Here is a 19,040-nt window from a genome sequence, read left to right on the forward strand (position 1 = left end):
CTAGGCGAGAATAACATTTCACCCCTCCCTATGATCATGGCCGCAGAGCCCTTACTGTGTGCTTGGAGCCCTGCCAGGCCCTCCAAGTGCAACATTTCTTTCATTAACCCTCATTCACAGACAAGACGTTGAGACAAAAGGGTTAAGTGGCTTATCCAAAATCACGAGATGAGGATGCTCTGAGAGCCTGACTCTCTGGTCTGTAGACCAGGGTCAGGAGAGCTGCAGAGCCTCTCAGGAGAGCCGTGGAAAGCTCGGTGCTCTGGACGCCTGCCCTTGTGAGCAGTGCCCAGGTGGCCTTTCTGAAAGCACAGCTGGTTTGGAGAAATAACCAGTGCCTCCAATCTCTACAGTAACAGTGGCTCTGTGTAGGAGCTTCCCCCTGGAATAGATTTTTTTTTTTTTTTTTTTTTTTAGGCATTGATCCTGCCCCAGGGTGTTTTCCAGAACTTGCACTGCTCCCTAATTACTTAGTAATGCTGAGGGCTTATGAAAATGCTGCCATTTATGTGAGAAGGGGAGGGAAGACTGAAAGAAGGAGGGGAAAAAAAAAAAGAGATAGAAAATGCTGTTAAACCTGGCAGAGCTCCAGGGTGAGTGATTACATTCTTTGGGGTGGTGCTCCTGTCACACACAGTCTGTGGAGTATTTTGAAAACCTTCTGTAGGAATTGTGCTAAAAACATGAAAAATATTATCATTATTAGCTTTTTCTACATCTTTTAAAACAGGGCCTTTCGAAAGCCACAGAGGCACCCTCTCTCTGATTGCATTTACCCAGTCTGTTAGCTGTCAGCGATGTGTTCTCAGATCATAATTCTGATGGCTTCCCCCACCCTTGAATTGTTTCACACTAGAAGCCCAAAACATTCAAGCCAGAAGAGACCTTGGTACAACCCGCATGTTTTCCAGATGGAGATGTGAGGCCAGGGAGGTTTTCTTCCTCCATGGGCCTCTGTTGTCAAATGCACCCGCAGGGTGTCAGAGCCAGAACAGTCTGCAGCCATTACCTAAGGTACCCTTGTCATTTTACAGATGAGCAAACAGAGGCCCAGAGACAAAATGGACTTGTCCCCAAGTTGACGCTGGGGCTGGTAGTTACCTTCCACTGAACTAGAACTGGCACTCGGTAGCCTGTGGGCCAGATCAAGCCCAGAGACACTTCCCTCTGCCTTTTTTTTTTTTTCCTGCCCAAAGCAGTTGTTATACTTAATATATATATTAAAAAAAAACCCACACACAAAATCCATATTTCTGCTCTCTTTTAATTTTAATTTTTTTTTATTTTTTGCAGTATGTGGGCCTCTCACTGTTGTGGCCTCTCCCATTACGGAGCACAGGCTCCGGACACGCAGGCTCAGTGGCCATGGCCCACGGGCCCAGCCGCTCCGTGGCATGTGGGATCTTCCCAGACCGGGGCACGAACCCGTGTCCCCTGCATCGGCAGGCGGACTCTCAACCACTGCGCCACCAGGGAAGCCCTCTGCTCTCTTTTGAAAGAAAAACAAATCAGATCTGGCCACCCTGGGCCTACGTTTCCTTATGGCAACCACCAGCTGCCTTAGAGCCCTGCGACCACCTTCGCACAGGGCGTATAGGCTCTAGTTCTCCCTGTCCTCACTGCCTTCTCCCCAACTCGGCGGCTCACTTCACTCATCTCCCTGCTTGGCCCAAGGAGGCATTTGAATGTGAAACCCCTGCCCAACACCATTCTCCTTGATTTGTGTAAGGCCAAAGCCAAATAAATAAATCGGAGGCTATTTTGGCTACATGGTGGTGGAACTTATAGTATGTGGAAGACATGAACCAGGATACGTCATAATTGATTTGGGGATTGGGTGCCTTGCTATCTCTGGGGCACAATTTGAGCTACATTAGGAGAGCTTTTCCACTGGCCTGTCAAATGCCTGGAGTCCCTCCATGAGATACTGGTCCATTTGGACTTTACGGGACACCCATCTCCAGGGATCCCATTTTAAAATGTGAAAAGTCTTGAAAGAAGATGAATCTCAGTTTTCTTCAATGTCATATAATGGAGAGGGAGACCAGAATGCGGTGCTGGTGTCTAGTACCTGGTGTGCTAGTTGCTATGTGCCCTTAAGAAAGGTGTTTCAGGGCTTCCCTGGTGGCGCAGTGGTTGAGAGTCCGCCTGCCGATGCAGGGGACACGGGTTCGTGCCCCGGTCCGGGAAGATCCCACATGCCGCGGAGCAGCTGGGCCCGTGAGCCATGGCCACTAAGCCTGCGCGTCCGGAGCCTGTGCTCCGCAATGGGAGAGGCCACAACAGTGAGAGGCCCACGTACCGCAAAACAAACAAACAAAAAACAAGGTGTTTCAATCTCAGCACTACTGGTATTTTGGACCAGATAATTCTGTGCGTTGCAGGATGTTCAGCAGTATCCCTGGCCTCTACCCACCAGATGCCAATCACACCTCCCCAGTTGTGAGAACCAAAAATGTCTCTAGAGATTGTCAAATATCCCCTGGGGGAGAAAAATCCCTGCCAGTTGACAACTACTGTCTTAAGCTAACCATCTAGCCACTCTGAGCCTTATTTCATCTGTAAAAATAGGTTCTAATTCCTGTCCTTGCACGGTTGTTGGGAGAATGAGATGAGATGTAAGATGTACAAATGCTGTGTCAATCACAGCTTAACATGTATCTGTAGGGGTCGGGTTGCCATCAATCACAACAGACTATGAACAGTCAAGTCTTTGCAGACTGATACTGGAGATGGCAAACAGATTGGGAGCTGTAGGGAGGGAAAGCATGGAAAAACTAATGAAGGATGACATCAGAGTACGCTCCTTAGGGAATGTATGATACACAGTCCCAACCTCTGAGGCTGAGACATAAGAAAAGCACCTTCCACCGGTGGTCAGTCTCTTTGTGCTCACATGCATTCCTGGTCATATAACCTTCACGCTAAAAACATCCCACGGCTCTCTATTGCCTGCCAGGAATTCAGTGGTTTCCAAATCCTGACCCTGCCCTTTTTTTTTTTTGTATAGTTTTTAGCGCTTGTTATCATTGCTGGATTTGTTTTTTGTTTGTTTGTCTGTTTTTTTGTGGTACGCGGGCCTCTCACTGTTGTGGCCTCTCCCGTTGCGGAGCACTGGCTCCGGACACGCAGGCTCAGCGGCCATGGCTCACGGGCCCAGCCGCTCCGCGGCATGTGGGATCCTCCCGGACTGGGGCACAAACCCGTGTCCCCTGCATCGGCAGGCGGACTCCCAACCACTGCGCCACCAGGGAAGCCCGACCCTGCCCTTTTCGAGGTTTCCTATTTCCCTGCCCTCTCTTCCCAGTCTGCACCACTGGCTCCAGGCTCATGGAGCGTATGGCGTCCTCACTCGCCTTCTGCCCTTGCAGGTGCTCTCCCCTTGGTTTGATGGCTTCCCTCAGGCCTCACTTTCTGCCTGTCCTTTCCTCCTTCCCTGCTCAACTCTTCTGAAGCCCTGCTGGTTCCCCACAGACAGACATATTGGTAGCGTCCTCTTTTGCTCCCCAGTGTCGAGCTTACATCTCTATTAGAGCACGTGTTGTGGGCCGCCTTGGATGACATTTGGCTGGGTTCCTCTGTATTCCTCTTCCACCACGTTCACCTGGCTTGAGGCAGAGACTGACTGATTCCCTTCCATAACCCCTGCACCTGACTCCCTGTTGGATACAGAGTAGGTTCTCTACCAGCATTTGAATGGAAATAGGATAAACAGTTGACCCTAAATGTATTTGACCTAGATACCCAAGCTTGATATATGTAAGCCCCAGGTTTACTTGATGATTGAGTAAGTATGTATTCAACAGGCCAAGGAGAGCCCCTGACCATATTTGAGCAGGGCAATGACATAGTTAGAGCTATATTTTAGGAAAATCCATTTGACTATATGATTTATAATGATCATCAAAAATGCATCATTTTGACTCCTTTAAGTCCCTCTGCCCCAAAGTAAGCAAAGCAAATCTTACCCATTACAAGTAGGCGTTGAGGTTTTGCTAATTAATCCTTGTAAAGGGCTTTGAGAGCTTGCTCTGAAAGGTGACAGAAGTGTGAAGCTTTCAGTGACAGCCTAATTATTATTATTACCAGGCACAAAGCTCAGAGAACTTAAAAGATCCCCAGGTACCATTCAAAATAGTAAGAGACAAAAAATGCAAATGGAGAAATTTTAAGATGGTATCACTGAATCACAGACCTGGCGTGTTGGCAGGGACCTCAAAGGTGATCTTTCCTGATCTGTCCTCACACCTTCCCAAGCTGATGCTGACACTGCCTCTACGTCCCTGCCCAGTCCTTCCTTCTATTAGAGCCTAAGGGTTAATAGCTTGGGCCTGATGATAGAGGTTCCTGTGTTCAAATCCCCAATCTCTTCCCCTGTTAGCAGTGAAACAGGGGTAAATGATTAGGCCTCAGTCTCTATCTATAAAATGGGGATTAGATTACCTGCCACAGGCATTATTGCACAAGTAAATGATGCACGCAACACTGCTTAGTAGAGTACCTGGCCCATGGGAAAGAATAAACATTAGCTGTAAAATCACTTGAGCTAATTAATATATGTGAAAGTGCAGAGGAAATCATAAAGCATCTGACCTCCAAGTTGTTCCTAGTTTAGGGGCTCCATGGAACAGTCAGATATTTCTTGCAAATCCCAGCACTTGTAGCTGTCCTGTGTGTGTCTGCGATTATGTAATCTTGGTGAGGGAAGAGAAGAGTTTTTGATAAAATGGCCTAGTCAAGTGGCAAAGCAAAATCAGGTCCAAAGTCTATTCTCTCCTGTTCTAACTGAGGAAAAATGGACTTTCCTTTTCTTGGATTTTCATCTGTTGGGTGGGAGTTCTGACCAGGGCAGTGGGCCAACTGGTAATTTCCAGAGCATTCAAGTTCATAGGTCGAACTGTATGCTGGTCCTGAAGGTCCAGACTCCATCTTATCAGATCTATGTCTTTATGATTTAATCCCTGGAGCCTTTTGGTTTTTTTCATCTGTAAAATAAGAGTCAGGGCCACTTCCCAGGGCTGGTATGAGGAGACAGCGAGGTAACCCTGTGAAGCTTCTTCAGAAACTGTAAAGTTCTGTGACTGCTTGGACTGCTGCTTTGCAACCCACACTATTTCTCTGACCACAGCTGTCCTATAAAAGGTTGTTTCAGCAGAAGCCCCTGTCCAGGAAGGTCTATGGAGTTCCAGTTTACTCTAGACAGGACCAGAATCCAGAGATCCCTGAAAGAAGCCTGGATCCTCTCACTAGAATCCCTGCAAAATGACTCATGTAATTGCTCTGTGTAAGTATCCTTAGCCTTTATTGTACACCCACACGATTCTGATGCTATAGATTCCTCTGGAATGCAGGGGAAGGGGGAAGGGGGGCTCATTTTAAATGCACAGGATTGAAGAGACCACCAATTCCACTTGTAAAGGCAGCAGGGACCACCAAATGTCCAAGTCAAGGCACCTGCCTTCCAGAGCCTTGGGTCTGTCTTTCTGTCATTCCTCCCAATGTGGGAGGTGGGTAGCTTTTTTCCTTTAAAGCTCCTAGGAGGGATTTCTAGGGTCTTCCCTCAGGAATTAGTTGTAGGAATAATTGGGCCAGTGGAGTGCAGGAGATGTATCCAGCACAGACCTTGCGCTCCCAGAAAAAGTGACCTAGATCAAGCAACGGTGGATGGAGGACTACTGTGGGGACCCCCTGCCACCTACTGACTTGCAGCTGAACCCACATTCCCAGTCGCATCTGCCAGGCTGGGGGCTGGGGGAGCGGGGGCAGAGAGAGCTGAGGAAGGCGGGGGAGGGCGAAGGGGACCGCAGGGCTGTCCCTTTCGGGCGAGCAAGCTCCAGGTATCACACCCCCTCACCCGCCCGCCCAGCCAGCCATCGGCACACCCAGCAAGGAGACTAAGGTGAGGATGAGGAGGCAGGGGGTGATGGGGAGAGGAGGTCAGCTGGGGAGCCTCGGGAACTGGCTCGCTGGTGGGTACTGGCATAGAGCTGGCTGCCTGTGAGAGCGTGAGGGGGAGAGCGAGAGAGCAAGGGAGGGAGAGGGAGGCAGGCTGCGAGGAGAGGAGAGCAGAGGAGAGGGAGAGGGGGAGCAGCGCTCAGCTCGCAGGAGGACAGGCTTCTCTTTTCCGTGCTCAGTTAATCTGGCTGTCAGTTGGTGTTAACGCTGCAGTTTAAGCGCTGGGATTCCAAGGGAAACAGACAAACCTCGCAGAAGGCAGGCAGGAAGCAAGCAAGGAAGGAAGGAACGGCAGGAGGAAAAGAACAGGCAGAAGAGAGAGAGGAATAAAGGGAAGGGGGAAAACACCAAATCTATGATTGGACCTGGGCTTCTTTTTCGCCAATGCAAAAAGGAATATGCAGCACATTTTTGCCTTCTTCTGCACCGGTTTCCTAGGCGCGGTAGTAGGTGCCAATTTCCCCAACAATATCCAGATCGGTGAGTGAGAGGGGCAGCCTTGGGAGGGACTTTCTGGGTCTGGCCAGTTTTTTTTGGGGGGAGGGGGTCTGTGTCCCCTCCCCCCAGCCCCACTACGGGCTGTCGTGCTTGGCTGTCTACGCAAAGCTGTCCGGTGATGTGAAGACTTGGACCGCTGGCATGGGGAGGGGTCTTCTCTGGATGGGATGTGGGGCAGAGAAGGGAAGTGTGCTCACACACACAAACACACACACACACACGCGCAGACACAGGTCCTCACACACCACTCACATTCTAGGCATGAGCATGTGAAATGGAGGACCCACTGCTTTGGAGGAAAAATAATCAGGCTGTAACAAGGAAAGGGGTGGTGGGTGTTTAAGGAGTTAACTCCATGGCTTGGTAGATGGTGCCCGATTTCATCTGTTTATATAAATATGTGTGGTGTGTGTGATTATGGATTAAATATGCACATATATATTTGAGAGAGGCGGTGATTTCTCACCTGGGGGAGGGGAAAGAGACCCTCTAAAAGAAAGAGTGAAGGATGCTGGGTTTATTGCAGCCACTAAAATAATGCTAAAAAGGCCCCCCACTCTAGGTGAAGGGGGCTCTCTCTCCTGCTCTGGACTCTTCTAGCTGCCTTCTGTCTGCTGTCTGCCATGCTGGGCTGGTGGTCCCCACTCCTCCGATTCTGTAACTTCCTAGCCTGCCTTTTTTTCTGCTCCTTCCATCGCCCACTCCTCTTAGATTTCTCCATCCACAGATACAGTCTACCTTTTACATACACACAAACACACACATCCACATGTTCCTCTCCCCTCCTCTTAGCTTTCCCCATCACTGAGCTCCAGCCTCTCAACTTGGAGGCAGGTTTCAACATGCTTTTTTGTTCCCCATTTCCCCTTCCTCGTTGTCACGATCCTCAAAGGACCCTCACCCTCCCTGTATTTATGGGGCAGCCGATAGCTCTTGTTCCTCCTAATAATAACAACGGGGAAAAGCGAAACAAACAGAAGCAGTAACACCAATAACAACGTGTGTCCACAAGGGCTCGGGGATTCAGTATGACCAGCATCTCAGGGCTGTTTATGTCCCGGAATCCAGCAAGCTGCTTTGCTTGGAGGCATCTTGGTGGGTCTGGGTTCTGATTTCTCTCCCCTGACACAGACATTGCTCCACTAGGGAAAGTTCCCGTTCCTACGAGTTTGTGTCTCTTGTGTGTGTGTGTTTGTGGGGGGGGGATGTGGTGCAGGTGGTCTTTTGTTGGGCACATATGTGCTGCAATATCAGTCTGTTTTGGCCTCTCCAGTGTGCTGGCTCTGAGGGTGGCTAGAACAGCCATGGAGTAACTTGCTTTGTTTCCTGACACCTGTTAAGCTACATTCTGAAGTGTGTCTGTATATGTGTGTTAGTGCCTTAGACGCAAAACAAAACTTCCTGCCTCTGGGGACGCTTCTCTTGCAGCCCAGCCTATAGCCACCTACCTCCCCACCCCCACCCGCTCTCTTTCATTCATTGCAGGGGAGGAGGAAGCCAGGGAAGTGTTTGGGGTGTGGTCATCTGGGGGGGAGGGTGGAGCATCAGAATCAAGAAGAATTTTTTTGTTTTTGTCCTTTAAAATGGAGGCATATGACCACGTATAAATCACTTGCTCTTATGTGTGGCTCTTCTTTACGTTGGTGCTTAGGTATTGCCCATACTTTGCTGATTGGAAATACTTGTCTTAAGATATGAGGACTTGCTTTCTCCAAGTGTATTTGTATATATTGCCGTGGATATATAAATGCACAGGGTGTTTTGTGTATACGTAGAGATGCTTGCTTATGTATCTCTGCAGATTTTTCATCATATTTTGCCCCAACTTGCTTGTTCAACTGATAGAACCATTGTTTTTGTTTTCACATAAAAGGTTGAAACGTTAAATTGTAGAACACATGCTGAAAATATCACGGCCAGCAGATAGTACTTGATTCTACTTGTACTGCCTCTAACAAAAGCCTTACAATTCGTTTACTGGTTGCTAAAAACACGTATCTACTGTATAAGAAGTTAGAAGTGTATCACATTGGGATTGGGATTCCTAAGGAATCTGAGATCAACTTCTATGTAAACATTCATTATATAGTTCAGTCTCTGGAAACTGCTGACTTTACTTCACAGAAATGTATTTTAATTTATTTATGTGTCCACAGTAAATACAAAGGTAAGGTGTGTACTCTTGTTTCTTGGAACAGGAGTCCCACCAGGCCCCTTTGTTCTGCTTTTTACTAGAATAGAATGTTTGCATCCTCTGGATGTCCTTAAGCCCCCAGAGCTTTGAAGCCCAAGGTTCTCCCAGGCAAATACACACGATGGCAATCCCTTATGTAACAAGTCATTCCTGGGATCATGAGTGGTGAAAGAAGCAGCAAAACACTGTTTGCAGAAAATCAGTTTTCAGAGGAACTGAATAAACCTCAGAGGATTGTCATACAGGTCTTGCTAGGTCAAAGACTACAAGGGTCAAAGTCAAAGCAAACGGTTATAGTGCTGGAGAAGCACATAGGCTCCCAGAGCTAGAGTTTACTCTGTAACATGTATTAGCACTACTTCCTATAAGGCTCTGTGATGAGAAATGGGTCCGATACAGGAAAAATTAGGCACGGCTAGGGTTTAAGTCCATGCAAGAGCATAGGCCACCTAAGAGGCTTGCACGAGAAAGGAGGAAGAAAAACTCCACAACGCTCCTGTTTTCTCTGACCTGAACTGAGTTGAGGGGCGAACAATCAAAATATTTGGTCAGGGACAGATGTTCGAGTCCTTGTCACATAAAAGCTCATCTGTGGAAGTTGAAGTCTCAGGGTCCAGTTGAGTCTATGTGAATTCTGATCCCCACTCCTAAAGGCAACACCTAACAGCCTGGGGAGAAGAAAAGGGCCCATCTGGGGTGGGCTGTTGAGGAATCAAACCGGTCTCTAGCCCAGATACCATGTTGCATTTTCTTTCCTCACAGGGGGATTATTTCCAAACCAGCAGTCACAGGAACATGCCGCTTTTAGATTTGCTTTGTCGCAACTCACAGAGCCCCCAAAGCTGCTTCCCCAGATTGATATTGTCAACATCAGTGACAGCTTTGAGATGACCTATAGATGTAAGTAATTGCTTCTATTTCTGAGATTTCTTTCTGCAATCGACCAATGAAGGGAGGGCCTGTACGTAGGTGGCGATGTTGCAAAAAATGACTGGGTGTCATCTGTATTCGTAAGAGAAAGCCCTCCAAGAAAAATGTCCAGGGCCTTTTGAGTGATTCCATCAGTTGGTATGTTAGATCCTGCAGCAGTTCATAGAATGGGTTTGCTTTTTCACTGCCAGATACCTTTCAATGCCAGCACGATGAGGACTGGGGTTGACTGCATCTCCCCTACCTCGCAGAGGTTTTCTGGTTCCATTGAGAGTTTCACACTTAGGAAACTTCTGAGAGGCGCAGAATAAAAGGTTCTGACTTACAGAATGTGGTTTAAAGTGCTTACGCCTTTCCTGTGCACAGTTAAAGGAGAAAACGTCGCCAGAGCTTGATAAGGAAGGATACCTGAGAAGGTGTCTATTTCGTTTCCCATTTTTAGAAATGACCAGTAATTATTTTTAAAAATTGATGCCTTGATTATTTCCAGAATACTTTGAAGTGACGGATGGCTTACATAATTTTTAGGATGGCCTTTGAGCACAAAACAGAACAGAGGTGACCCCAAGAAGGAGAAAGGAGAGGCCAATTTCTGCCCATCTGAACTGAATGCATTATAAAATGCGGGCAACAAACACCATTCTGAGTTTTTCTGACAACTAGGGCTGAAAAGAAAACCTGTGTGGTGGTATGATTGCCATCTTAAGACAGGTGAAAGCATAAAATTTAATCAGTAGAGACATTTTCCCTCCAGGGATTAAGCTCAGGTAGGAACTGATGGCATGGAAGTGTGAGCTGAATGGGCAAGAACACCTCAAAAGTGGATTAAGTTGGCACTGTAGGCTCTGGGTGCCACTGTGGCCTTGGTGGCTTCTGCTGAGCTGTGAATGGCAGAAGGCATGCACCATATTTCCTTCACTGCTTTCCCACATTTCCCTCCCGGTGAGCTCTCAATGATTTGAATTGAAGACGCTCAAACTGAGAATTCAGCATTCTCCCTATCCCTAAGACCACTCATAAGATAATGTATATGCAAATTCCAAGAATTATAATTATTCCAATTACTCAGCCATAAAAAGGAATGAAATAATGCCATTTGCAACGAGATGGATGGTCATAGAGCTTATCATACTAAGTGAAGTAAATCAGAGAAAGACAAATATCATACGATATCACATATGTGGAATCTAAAAAAATGATACAAATGATCTTATTTACAAAACAGAAACAGACACAGAAAACAAACTTATTGTTACCAAAGGGGAAAAGCGGGGAGGGGGATAAATTAGGAGTCTGGGATTAACAGATACACACTGCTATATATAAAATGGATAAACAACAAGGACCTACTGTATAGCACAGGGAACTATATTCAGTATCATGTAATAACCTATAATGGAAAAGAATCTGAAAAAGAATATATATATATGTATATGTATATATATATATATGTGTGTGTGTGTGTATATATATATATATATATATGACTGAAGCACTTTGCTATACACCTGAAACATTGTAAAGCAACTATACTTCAATACAAAAAAGAATTATAATTATTTCAGATTCCATTTACTGAGGACTTACTGTGTGTCAAGAACTATGATAAGTATTTTATGGACAATTATAGTAACATTCATTACCATTTATTGAACATCCACTGTGGCCCTGCAACGCACTAATTGCTTTTCATGTGTTAGTTTGTTTAATCCTCACAGGAGCCCTGCAGTGCTCTATATTATCTTCCTTTTAGAGAAGAGGGAACTAAGGCTGCAACAGGTTATATAACTTGCCCAGGGTCACCCAAGAAGTAAATGGTGGTCTTGTGACCCCAAGGTACATGTTTCTGAGCACTGCAATAGATACACAGATCCCATGGTAACTTGATCAATTTCACTGAGATTACCTGAGAAATAAAAGGGAATTTTCAGAGTTTTATAAGGCAGTGGCCTGATAAAGCACCTAGGCAGAAAACCTTATCATGCTTCAAATTGTACCATGATTTTGAACAGGAGTGACCCACTGAATAAATAAAACAACAATTCTGCATTCTGGTAATGCTGAGGTTGAAAATCTTGTCAACTGTGTTACTCACTACCCTTAAAAGTGAGCTGAAGTTTAACTGTTGAATTGTAGTTCTGTGAAACCATCTCCCTGGAAAGCTAAAATAATATTGAGTAGGTATTTGGTTATTAGATAACCTCCCATTTCTTTCAATGTGGCTTAAAGGAGAATTTTTCAAGGGAGGATTTAGGTGTGGGCATCAATGTATCTAAAAACCATCAGAGATTATGTATAACCTATTGCATGCATGTGCATATTTTAATTTATTCCCTGGGTAGAGGCTCCATAGCTTTTGTCACCCTCTCAAAGGGATCCATTACTCTAGGATTATTTGCTTAGGGAATCTAGAAGAATAAATGGCTGGCATGTGTATTCACTCATACTGCTGAGAACTGTCTACAACAGAGCTTGGTGGAAAGAGATGTTAACTGCTATTCTAGTGTCAAGACGTTGACTGACAGGACAAAATAATAAAAGACAAAACTTGGAGGAAATGTTCTAAGGCAAAAGGTGGTGCTTCTGTACCATTATCTTAACAACCTAAGACTTGATCTCTAATAGGGTTGTTGGCCGTTTATTGGGAGGATTGAAATGTGATACAGGCAATGTCATCCACTGTGGTTAATGAACCAGAAGTGAGTGGATATGGGTTCTTGAACTTGATTCCTGCCCTATACCAGTGTATAGTTTTCTATGAATTTGGTCATTCTTTTTTTTTTTCCCCAAACTGTTCCTGTCTTTATTTATTTATTTTTTAACATCTTTATTGGAGTATAATTGCTTTACAATGGTGTGTTAGTTTCTGCTTTATAACTAAGTGAATCAGCTATACATATACATATATCCCCATATCTCTTCCCGCTTGCATCTCCCTCCCTCCCACCCTCCCTATCCCACCCCTCTAGGTGGTCACAAAGCACTGAGCTGATCTCCCTGTGCTATGCGGCTGCTTCCCACTAGCTATCGGTTTTACGTTTGGTAGTGTATATATGTCCATGCCACTCTCTCACTTTGTCCCAGCTTACCCTTCCTCCTCCCCGTGTCCTTAAGTCCATTCTCTAGTAGGTCTGCGTCTTTTTTTTTTTTTTTTGCGCAGTACGCGGGCCTCTCACTGTTGTGGCGTCTCCCGCTGCGGAGCACAGGCTCCGGACGCGCAGGCCCAGCGGCCACGGCTCACGGGCCCAGCCGCTCTGCGGCATGTGGGATCCTCCCAGACCGGGGCACGAACCAGCGTCCCCCTCATCGACAGGCGGACTCCCAACCACTGCGCCACCAGGGAAGCCCGGTCTGCGTCTTTATTCCCGTCCTACCCCTAGGTTCTTCATGACAATTTTTTTTTTAAGATTCCATATATATGCGTTAACATATGGTATTTGTTTTCCTCTTTCTGACTTACTTCACTCTGTATGACAGACTCTAGGTCCATCCACCTCACTACAAATAACTCAATTTCATTTCTTTTTATGGCTGAGTAATATTCCATTGTATATATGTGCCACATGTTCTTTATCCATTCATCTGTTGATGGACACTTAGGTTGCTTCCATGTCCTGGCTATCATAAATAGAGCTGCAAGAATTTGGTCATTCTTTAGACGTTTCTTCAATGCTATGAACTGATATGGTCATTGGGAAAACAGAGATGATAAAAGGTCCTTGCTCTTAAATGGCTTACAGTCCAATGGGGACTCTGCTGTGTGTCCAAGAACTGAGAGGGTACTGGGCAATTGGGGTGGCTATGGTGGCAATGTAATTTCCAGCCTGCCTGTAACATTCTTTGGTAACTTTCATCTGAGACTAGCGAACCCGTTGGGGCTGTGTCCACTGTGATCCATTGGTCTGGGAAAACTGACATCTGTCCCAATTTGGATTCAGTAAAAATATGTCAAAGGGAGCAGAGAGGTTTTAGGTATGATGCCTTAACTAATCATTTCTTGAAAACTAAGAAAGCATCTTATTGAGATTTAATTTCATGTGCTTTTTTGAAATCTGGACTAGTGGTTAACCTTAAGTTAACTCTCCCAGTCTTACCTCCAGAAAATAACCAAATCTTTATTTTTTCATCATTTTCCTGTCATTTGTTTTTTTCCTATACATTTTGCTATTCATGATCCCTCCACCAGAGGGTGGAGAAGGGAAAGGAGAGGAAGTGTAACAGGAACTATTCCTGCTAGATGTATTAGCAACAGGGGACATTAAAAAGGCAGAGTGGTCCTTAGAGGGTAGGGAATGCAGGGGAGAGTATCGCTAATACCTCCAGCCAAGATGAGAGTTCTGCGTCTTCTTTGCATTCCATCTTTCCTTCTTTCCTTTTCCGCCATCATTAAGGGATAAAGTCATTGAATCAGCAACCCAAATGCTTTAGGATCTCCTCTGAGTATACTTCCAAGCCCACAAGGGCAGGAGTTGAGGGGTCTGTCCATAGAGATGGTAGTTACTGACTAGCTGTTCAGCTTATCTTGGTGTCTTTATGGTAAGTATAAATAAAGAGACAGATGAAATACTAACTGGGGTTCCTATTAGATTTCTGAGGAGCATTGTTGCAACTTAATCCTTACTTTTCATTTATTCATCCATTTATTGGTTCAGCAAATACATGGTGAATTTCCATTGTATGCCCAGCACAGTGCCAGGTGCTAGGAATATAATGGCCGACAAAGAAGACACAGCTTCTTTCCCTGTGGGAGTTACAGTTTAGCCTGGAGATCCTCAAACTTCAGCGCACAGAAAATTCACCCAGGGAGCTTGTTTAAAGCAAGACTCAAGGGCAGACGCTAGACTTCCTGAATCAGAATATTCAAGAGCTGGCCCTGGGAAGATTTGGCAGCAGTTAATATGGGCATCCCACTTGATGAAGCTCTTTAAAAACCTTGCATTCCTTTAGCAAGCATTTTTTGAGCCCTTAACCTAGCCCAGGCGTGGTGCTAAGCACTAGAAATGTAGACAAAAGTAAGACATGTTCCCACCCTGGAGGACTTTATCCCTAGTGAAACCAACCGTCCTATAAAGAGAAGTTAAAAATGTAATGTTGTAAGTGTTACAGCAGTCACTTGCAGGGAGTGTTAGAGATGCTTTGAAAAGTCGGGTTGGCCTCTCAGAGGGTGGTGGTTGATGTGAGTCTCACTGATAAATGGAAGCTTTCTAGGAGGTCAAGGTGAGGGGGCCAGAAGGAAATGAGGCAAGTGTGTTCCAGGCAGAGGGAACAGCGTGTGCAAAAGAAAAGAGGACGCTTTACCTAGTTCCTCCTCTGCTCTGACCTCCTGTGTCACTCCACGCTGGGCCTCCCATTTGCCAGTTGTCAAATGCTGCAGAAGGGGTGACCCAATGGCTATCCCCAAGCCACTTTCAGCACAGTGTTTAAGAAGCACTGAATTGCACGTCGGAATTTGGATATCTTAGCTCTCTTTGAAATTTCAAACCATTTGGCAACACTGGACCCTGGGTCTACGTAGCCCCAGTTGGCTAGGATGGGAGTATCCCACCTGGATGGCTTCTCTCTCGAGCAGCCCACTTCTCTCCTTTACTTCACCTGCCTGGCTCCTGGAAGCATTGAGCTTTTAAGTCCCAGTTGATTTGCTCTGCAATGTTGCCTGTGTTGTGTGTTTAGAGGTCAACCCTACCACCAGAATGTGAACTGCTGTTCAGAAAAGACCATGTTTAGCTGTTGTTTGGTGTTGCTGAGAACACCTGGCACAGGGCTATTCCCTTAACACACATGAACAAACGTTTCCAGGAATCAGAGAGCCACACAGCATAGATGCTGGGAGCTTAAATAACAATCAGATGGAATGCAGCATGCCTATTTCCAGTGGGCCTCCCTCTGTTGTGGACCTACTTAGGAAGCCCAAGGGCATTCTAACAAGATGTTAGGTGCTGGCAACAGACACATGGCCTCTTAGCTTTTGCCTGAGCATCCCTCATCATTTTCAGAACTGCAAACTAACAGTCCAGAGACTTGTTTTACCCGACCTGCATGATGCTTTTCAAAATTTGGGATAAAAATCCAAATTTCTGGCTTCTTTGAAAATACTTAGGGCATCAGGCAACTCTGGACCCACATTCCTGCTCCACTTCTACTGTCTAGAGCTGAGAAGTGCTGACCGATTTAAGTATAAGGTATAATCTCTCAAGTTTACCAAAGTCCTGACTGTTCCTTATCAGACATGTGGCCAGTATAACAAATTATGTTAGTTGGCCAGGCCTGTAAGTAGGCCAATGTGCTCACACCTGATTTATATACTTCAGCATCTGCCATTTTATTATTTTATTTTAATAATATCTATTCCTCACCCTGCAATAAACAGTAGAGGCCACAAAAGATATGTAACTCCTGCTCTCAAAAAACTGGTCTAGGGAATTCCCTGGTGGTCCAGTGGTTAGGACTCTATACTTCCACTACAGGGGGCACGGGTCTGAAATCCCTGGTCTGAAAACTAAGATCCTGCGAGCTATGTGGCACAGCCAAAAAAATTGATCTATATGTACTAATGAAACTGTTGGGAGGATAAACAAAGATTATTCTGAAGACCTACCATATGCCAGAGACTTCACACATGTTGTCTTATTTATATTTTATAATAATCTTGAGAGGTTATTATCTCCATTTTATAGATGACACTACTGAGAGTGAGAATGATTAAGTGTCTTCTCCATATTACCCAGTGAAGAAGAGCCTAAACGAATATCTGAAGCCAGCTTTGCAAACTCCAAAATTCAGTGAGCTTTCACCTTTTTAAGATAGAGGAACATTATGGACACAAACAAAGTGAAATGGCAGGAAAAGAGCCCAACACAAGAAGTGCCAAAAGGGGCTTCCCTGGTGGCGCAGTGGTTGAGAGTCCGCCTGCTGATGCAGGGGACACGGGTTTGTGCCCCGGTCCGGGAGGATCCCACATGCCGCGGAGCGGCTGGGCCCGTAAGCCATGGCCGCTGAGCCTGCGCGTCCGGAGCCTGTGCTCCACAAAGGGAGAGGCCACGACAGTGAGAGGCCCGCATACCGCAAAAAAAAAAAAAAAGAAGTGCCAAAAGAAGTGAAGTTTATGATTCAGGATTAGGTGCTAAGACTTCCAAGGCAGAGGCAGATGGCTGTGGATAAGGAATACTTCTTGCAGGAGGTGGAACTGGAGCAGGTATTGAAGGGTGGAGCAGATTTGGGGCGTGTCATGAGAGGAAGGTTTTTGAGTGGGTACAGTCACAATATTTCTCCTCCCCTCATCTCTACCACTACGGCATGTATTTATTTTTGCAAGGCGGAGAGTTCAGACTTTATCTCTTGCATCCATGCTGAGCTCCTGGTTACATGGCAGATGTCTGCATTTCTCTGGTTGATGTTACAGTGTGATTGTGGTTTCTCCACCTTCACCTCTGCCCTCACTTTGAGACACACAGGCCCCAACGTTGTCTGTGCTTGACTCTTGGTTCTTATGATAATATTGATGATCGTAAGTTTTTTGATACAGAAGAGTGTGAACACTGCTTCCTCTGATTAGTTTGAAGACTTCTGCTGAGATGGGTGAGATTACTATTCTTTTAGATGCTCAAGATAAAGTAGTCATATAGGACATTTGGGAAACAGTTAAGATTCATTTATGTGTTCATGCGTTCCTTCAAAGCACTTTTACTATTGCCCCCTATGGAGCATATGTACCATTACAGCCCCCTCTCATACCCTTGCAGACAGCATTCATTGATTACAGAATTCTTTTCCACTGAATCTAGACATGGCCTTAGATTCCCTCTCACCAGAACATTCCAGGCAGTGAGTACAAATTGGTCAGAGTTGCAGTTGATACACGAGATAAAATCCATTTGCCATTACAAGGCATTACACTAGGAACTGGGGGAAATAAAATGCATTAGTCATTGATTCTCCCCTTAAGGGGCTCAGGTTCTTACAGAGAAAATAGGCATGCACAAAAAACTGATATAATGGAGAGGCTCTCTGCACTCCCCTTCTCTCACTCACACACACATTGAGAGAAGGGAAGGAAAACTTCCAGTTGGAGGAATCAGACCAGGTAGGTAGAAGAGCAGGCGGAATGTAGATGGGAAGATAGGAAGATACACACGTGTGCACACACACACACACACACACACCCCAAGTCTGACCAGTGAAAAGTATATTGGATTGAGATTTGAAGACATGGACTCAAGTGCTGGACTATTTTCTTGAGTCATTCATGTGTGACTTCAGAGGACCACTCCCGTGCTTATTTGTATGATGAAGCTCCGATGACCTCTAAGAGTCCTTCTAGGGCTATATGTCAATGATGAGAGTGCATGGAAAACTCCAGGAATACACAATTAAGAGAAGAAGCTTTTGTACCAGCCTTCGTTTGGACAGAGGCTCACTAAACAAATTGAGACTCTGAGAAAAGCTCTGAACCCTGTCCACCGAGTTGCACAGCCAAGCTACATTTGTATGCAGATACAGGGGAATTAAGCCAACCATGGGCCTCAGGTGCATTCATTCAATATTCAACTAGTATTTATGGAGTGCTTACTATTGTGAACAAAAACAGAAAGCAGCCCTGTGCTCATGGAGCTTACTGGCTAGTAAGGGATGCAGCTATTAGTCAAATAATCATACAAATGAGTGCATCATTATAGATCAAGATAAAGACGTGAAAGAAAGGGCCATGATTCAATGAAAGCATATTACAAAGGAACCATCTTTGGGCAGAGAGGTGAATAGGTGTTTGAGCTGAGAACTGAAGGCTTTTGGTGATGTGGTGTCGGGAACAGGAGGAATATTCTAGAAGCTTTCTGGGCAGATGGCTGGTGGGGGGGTAAGGGGTGGGGGAGTATGGGGCTGGGGACGGTGGCAAGGGCCAGGCCTGGTGGGCTCTGTTATGGAATTTGATCTTTAGCCCAAGAGCTGTGGGAAACCCACTGAAGGGTTCTAAGCAGAGAAGTACCAGGTTCAGATGTCTGTTTCTCACCGGGAATCAGAGGCTCAAGAACACTTTGCCGCTTTCAGGTTCCCTGGAGACTTTTTGCTAGACTTTTTGCTAATGTCTTTGTTCCTTTACTCCCATCCCCAGTTTGGGATTGAGTGTGGCAAAGGAAAGGGGACAGACGCTGGGGGCAAGGGGAAGCTCTTGGCTGGGCGTAGGGGTCACATGCTGTATGTGGCTCTGTGGTGTGTCTGTGGATGTGCTCTCAGAGACGAAGCTGATCCAGCAGAGGGCCAAGAAATTTGGTGAGTATGTGTGCGGAGGCAGAGAATCATCTAGAACGCCACTTAATTTATCAAACGGGAAGGCTACACTACACTGAATCCTGGCCTCCATTCAAACCAGGCAACTCAATGGTCCTCAAGTTCACACTGCTGTTTCCTCCACCTACACACTACACCTCCCATATTCCCTTATCGAAATTCTGTCCCTCTGGTCTGTCCT

General features: G+C 45.7%; 1 protein-coding gene across 4 annotated transcripts in view; it reads left to right on the forward strand.

Moving 5' to 3' along the window:
* Window positions 1-6,353: 6,353 nt before the first annotated feature.
* Window positions 6,354-19,040, forward strand: part of GRIA1 (glutamate ionotropic receptor AMPA type subunit 1) — a gene marked incomplete at its 5' end in the record, with an annotated part of 317,420 nt that continues 304,733 nt past the window's right edge. For all 4 annotated transcript variants that reach the window (XM_081232717.1, XM_081232716.1, XM_081232718.1 and 1 more), the window contains 2 exons: window positions 6,354-6,435; window positions 9,410-9,547. In XM_081232717.1, the coding sequence (XP_081088843.1) occupies window positions 6,354-6,435; window positions 9,410-9,547 (220 nt within the window). The remainder of the gene's footprint in view (window positions 6,436-9,409; window positions 9,548-19,040) is intronic.

The sequence above is a fragment of the Mesoplodon bidens genome (genome assembly GCF_964165515.1).
Source record: "Mesoplodon bidens genome assembly, chromosome: 4".
In the NCBI taxonomy this organism is placed as follows: domain Eukaryota; kingdom Metazoa; phylum Chordata; class Mammalia; order Artiodactyla; family Ziphiidae; genus Mesoplodon; species Mesoplodon bidens.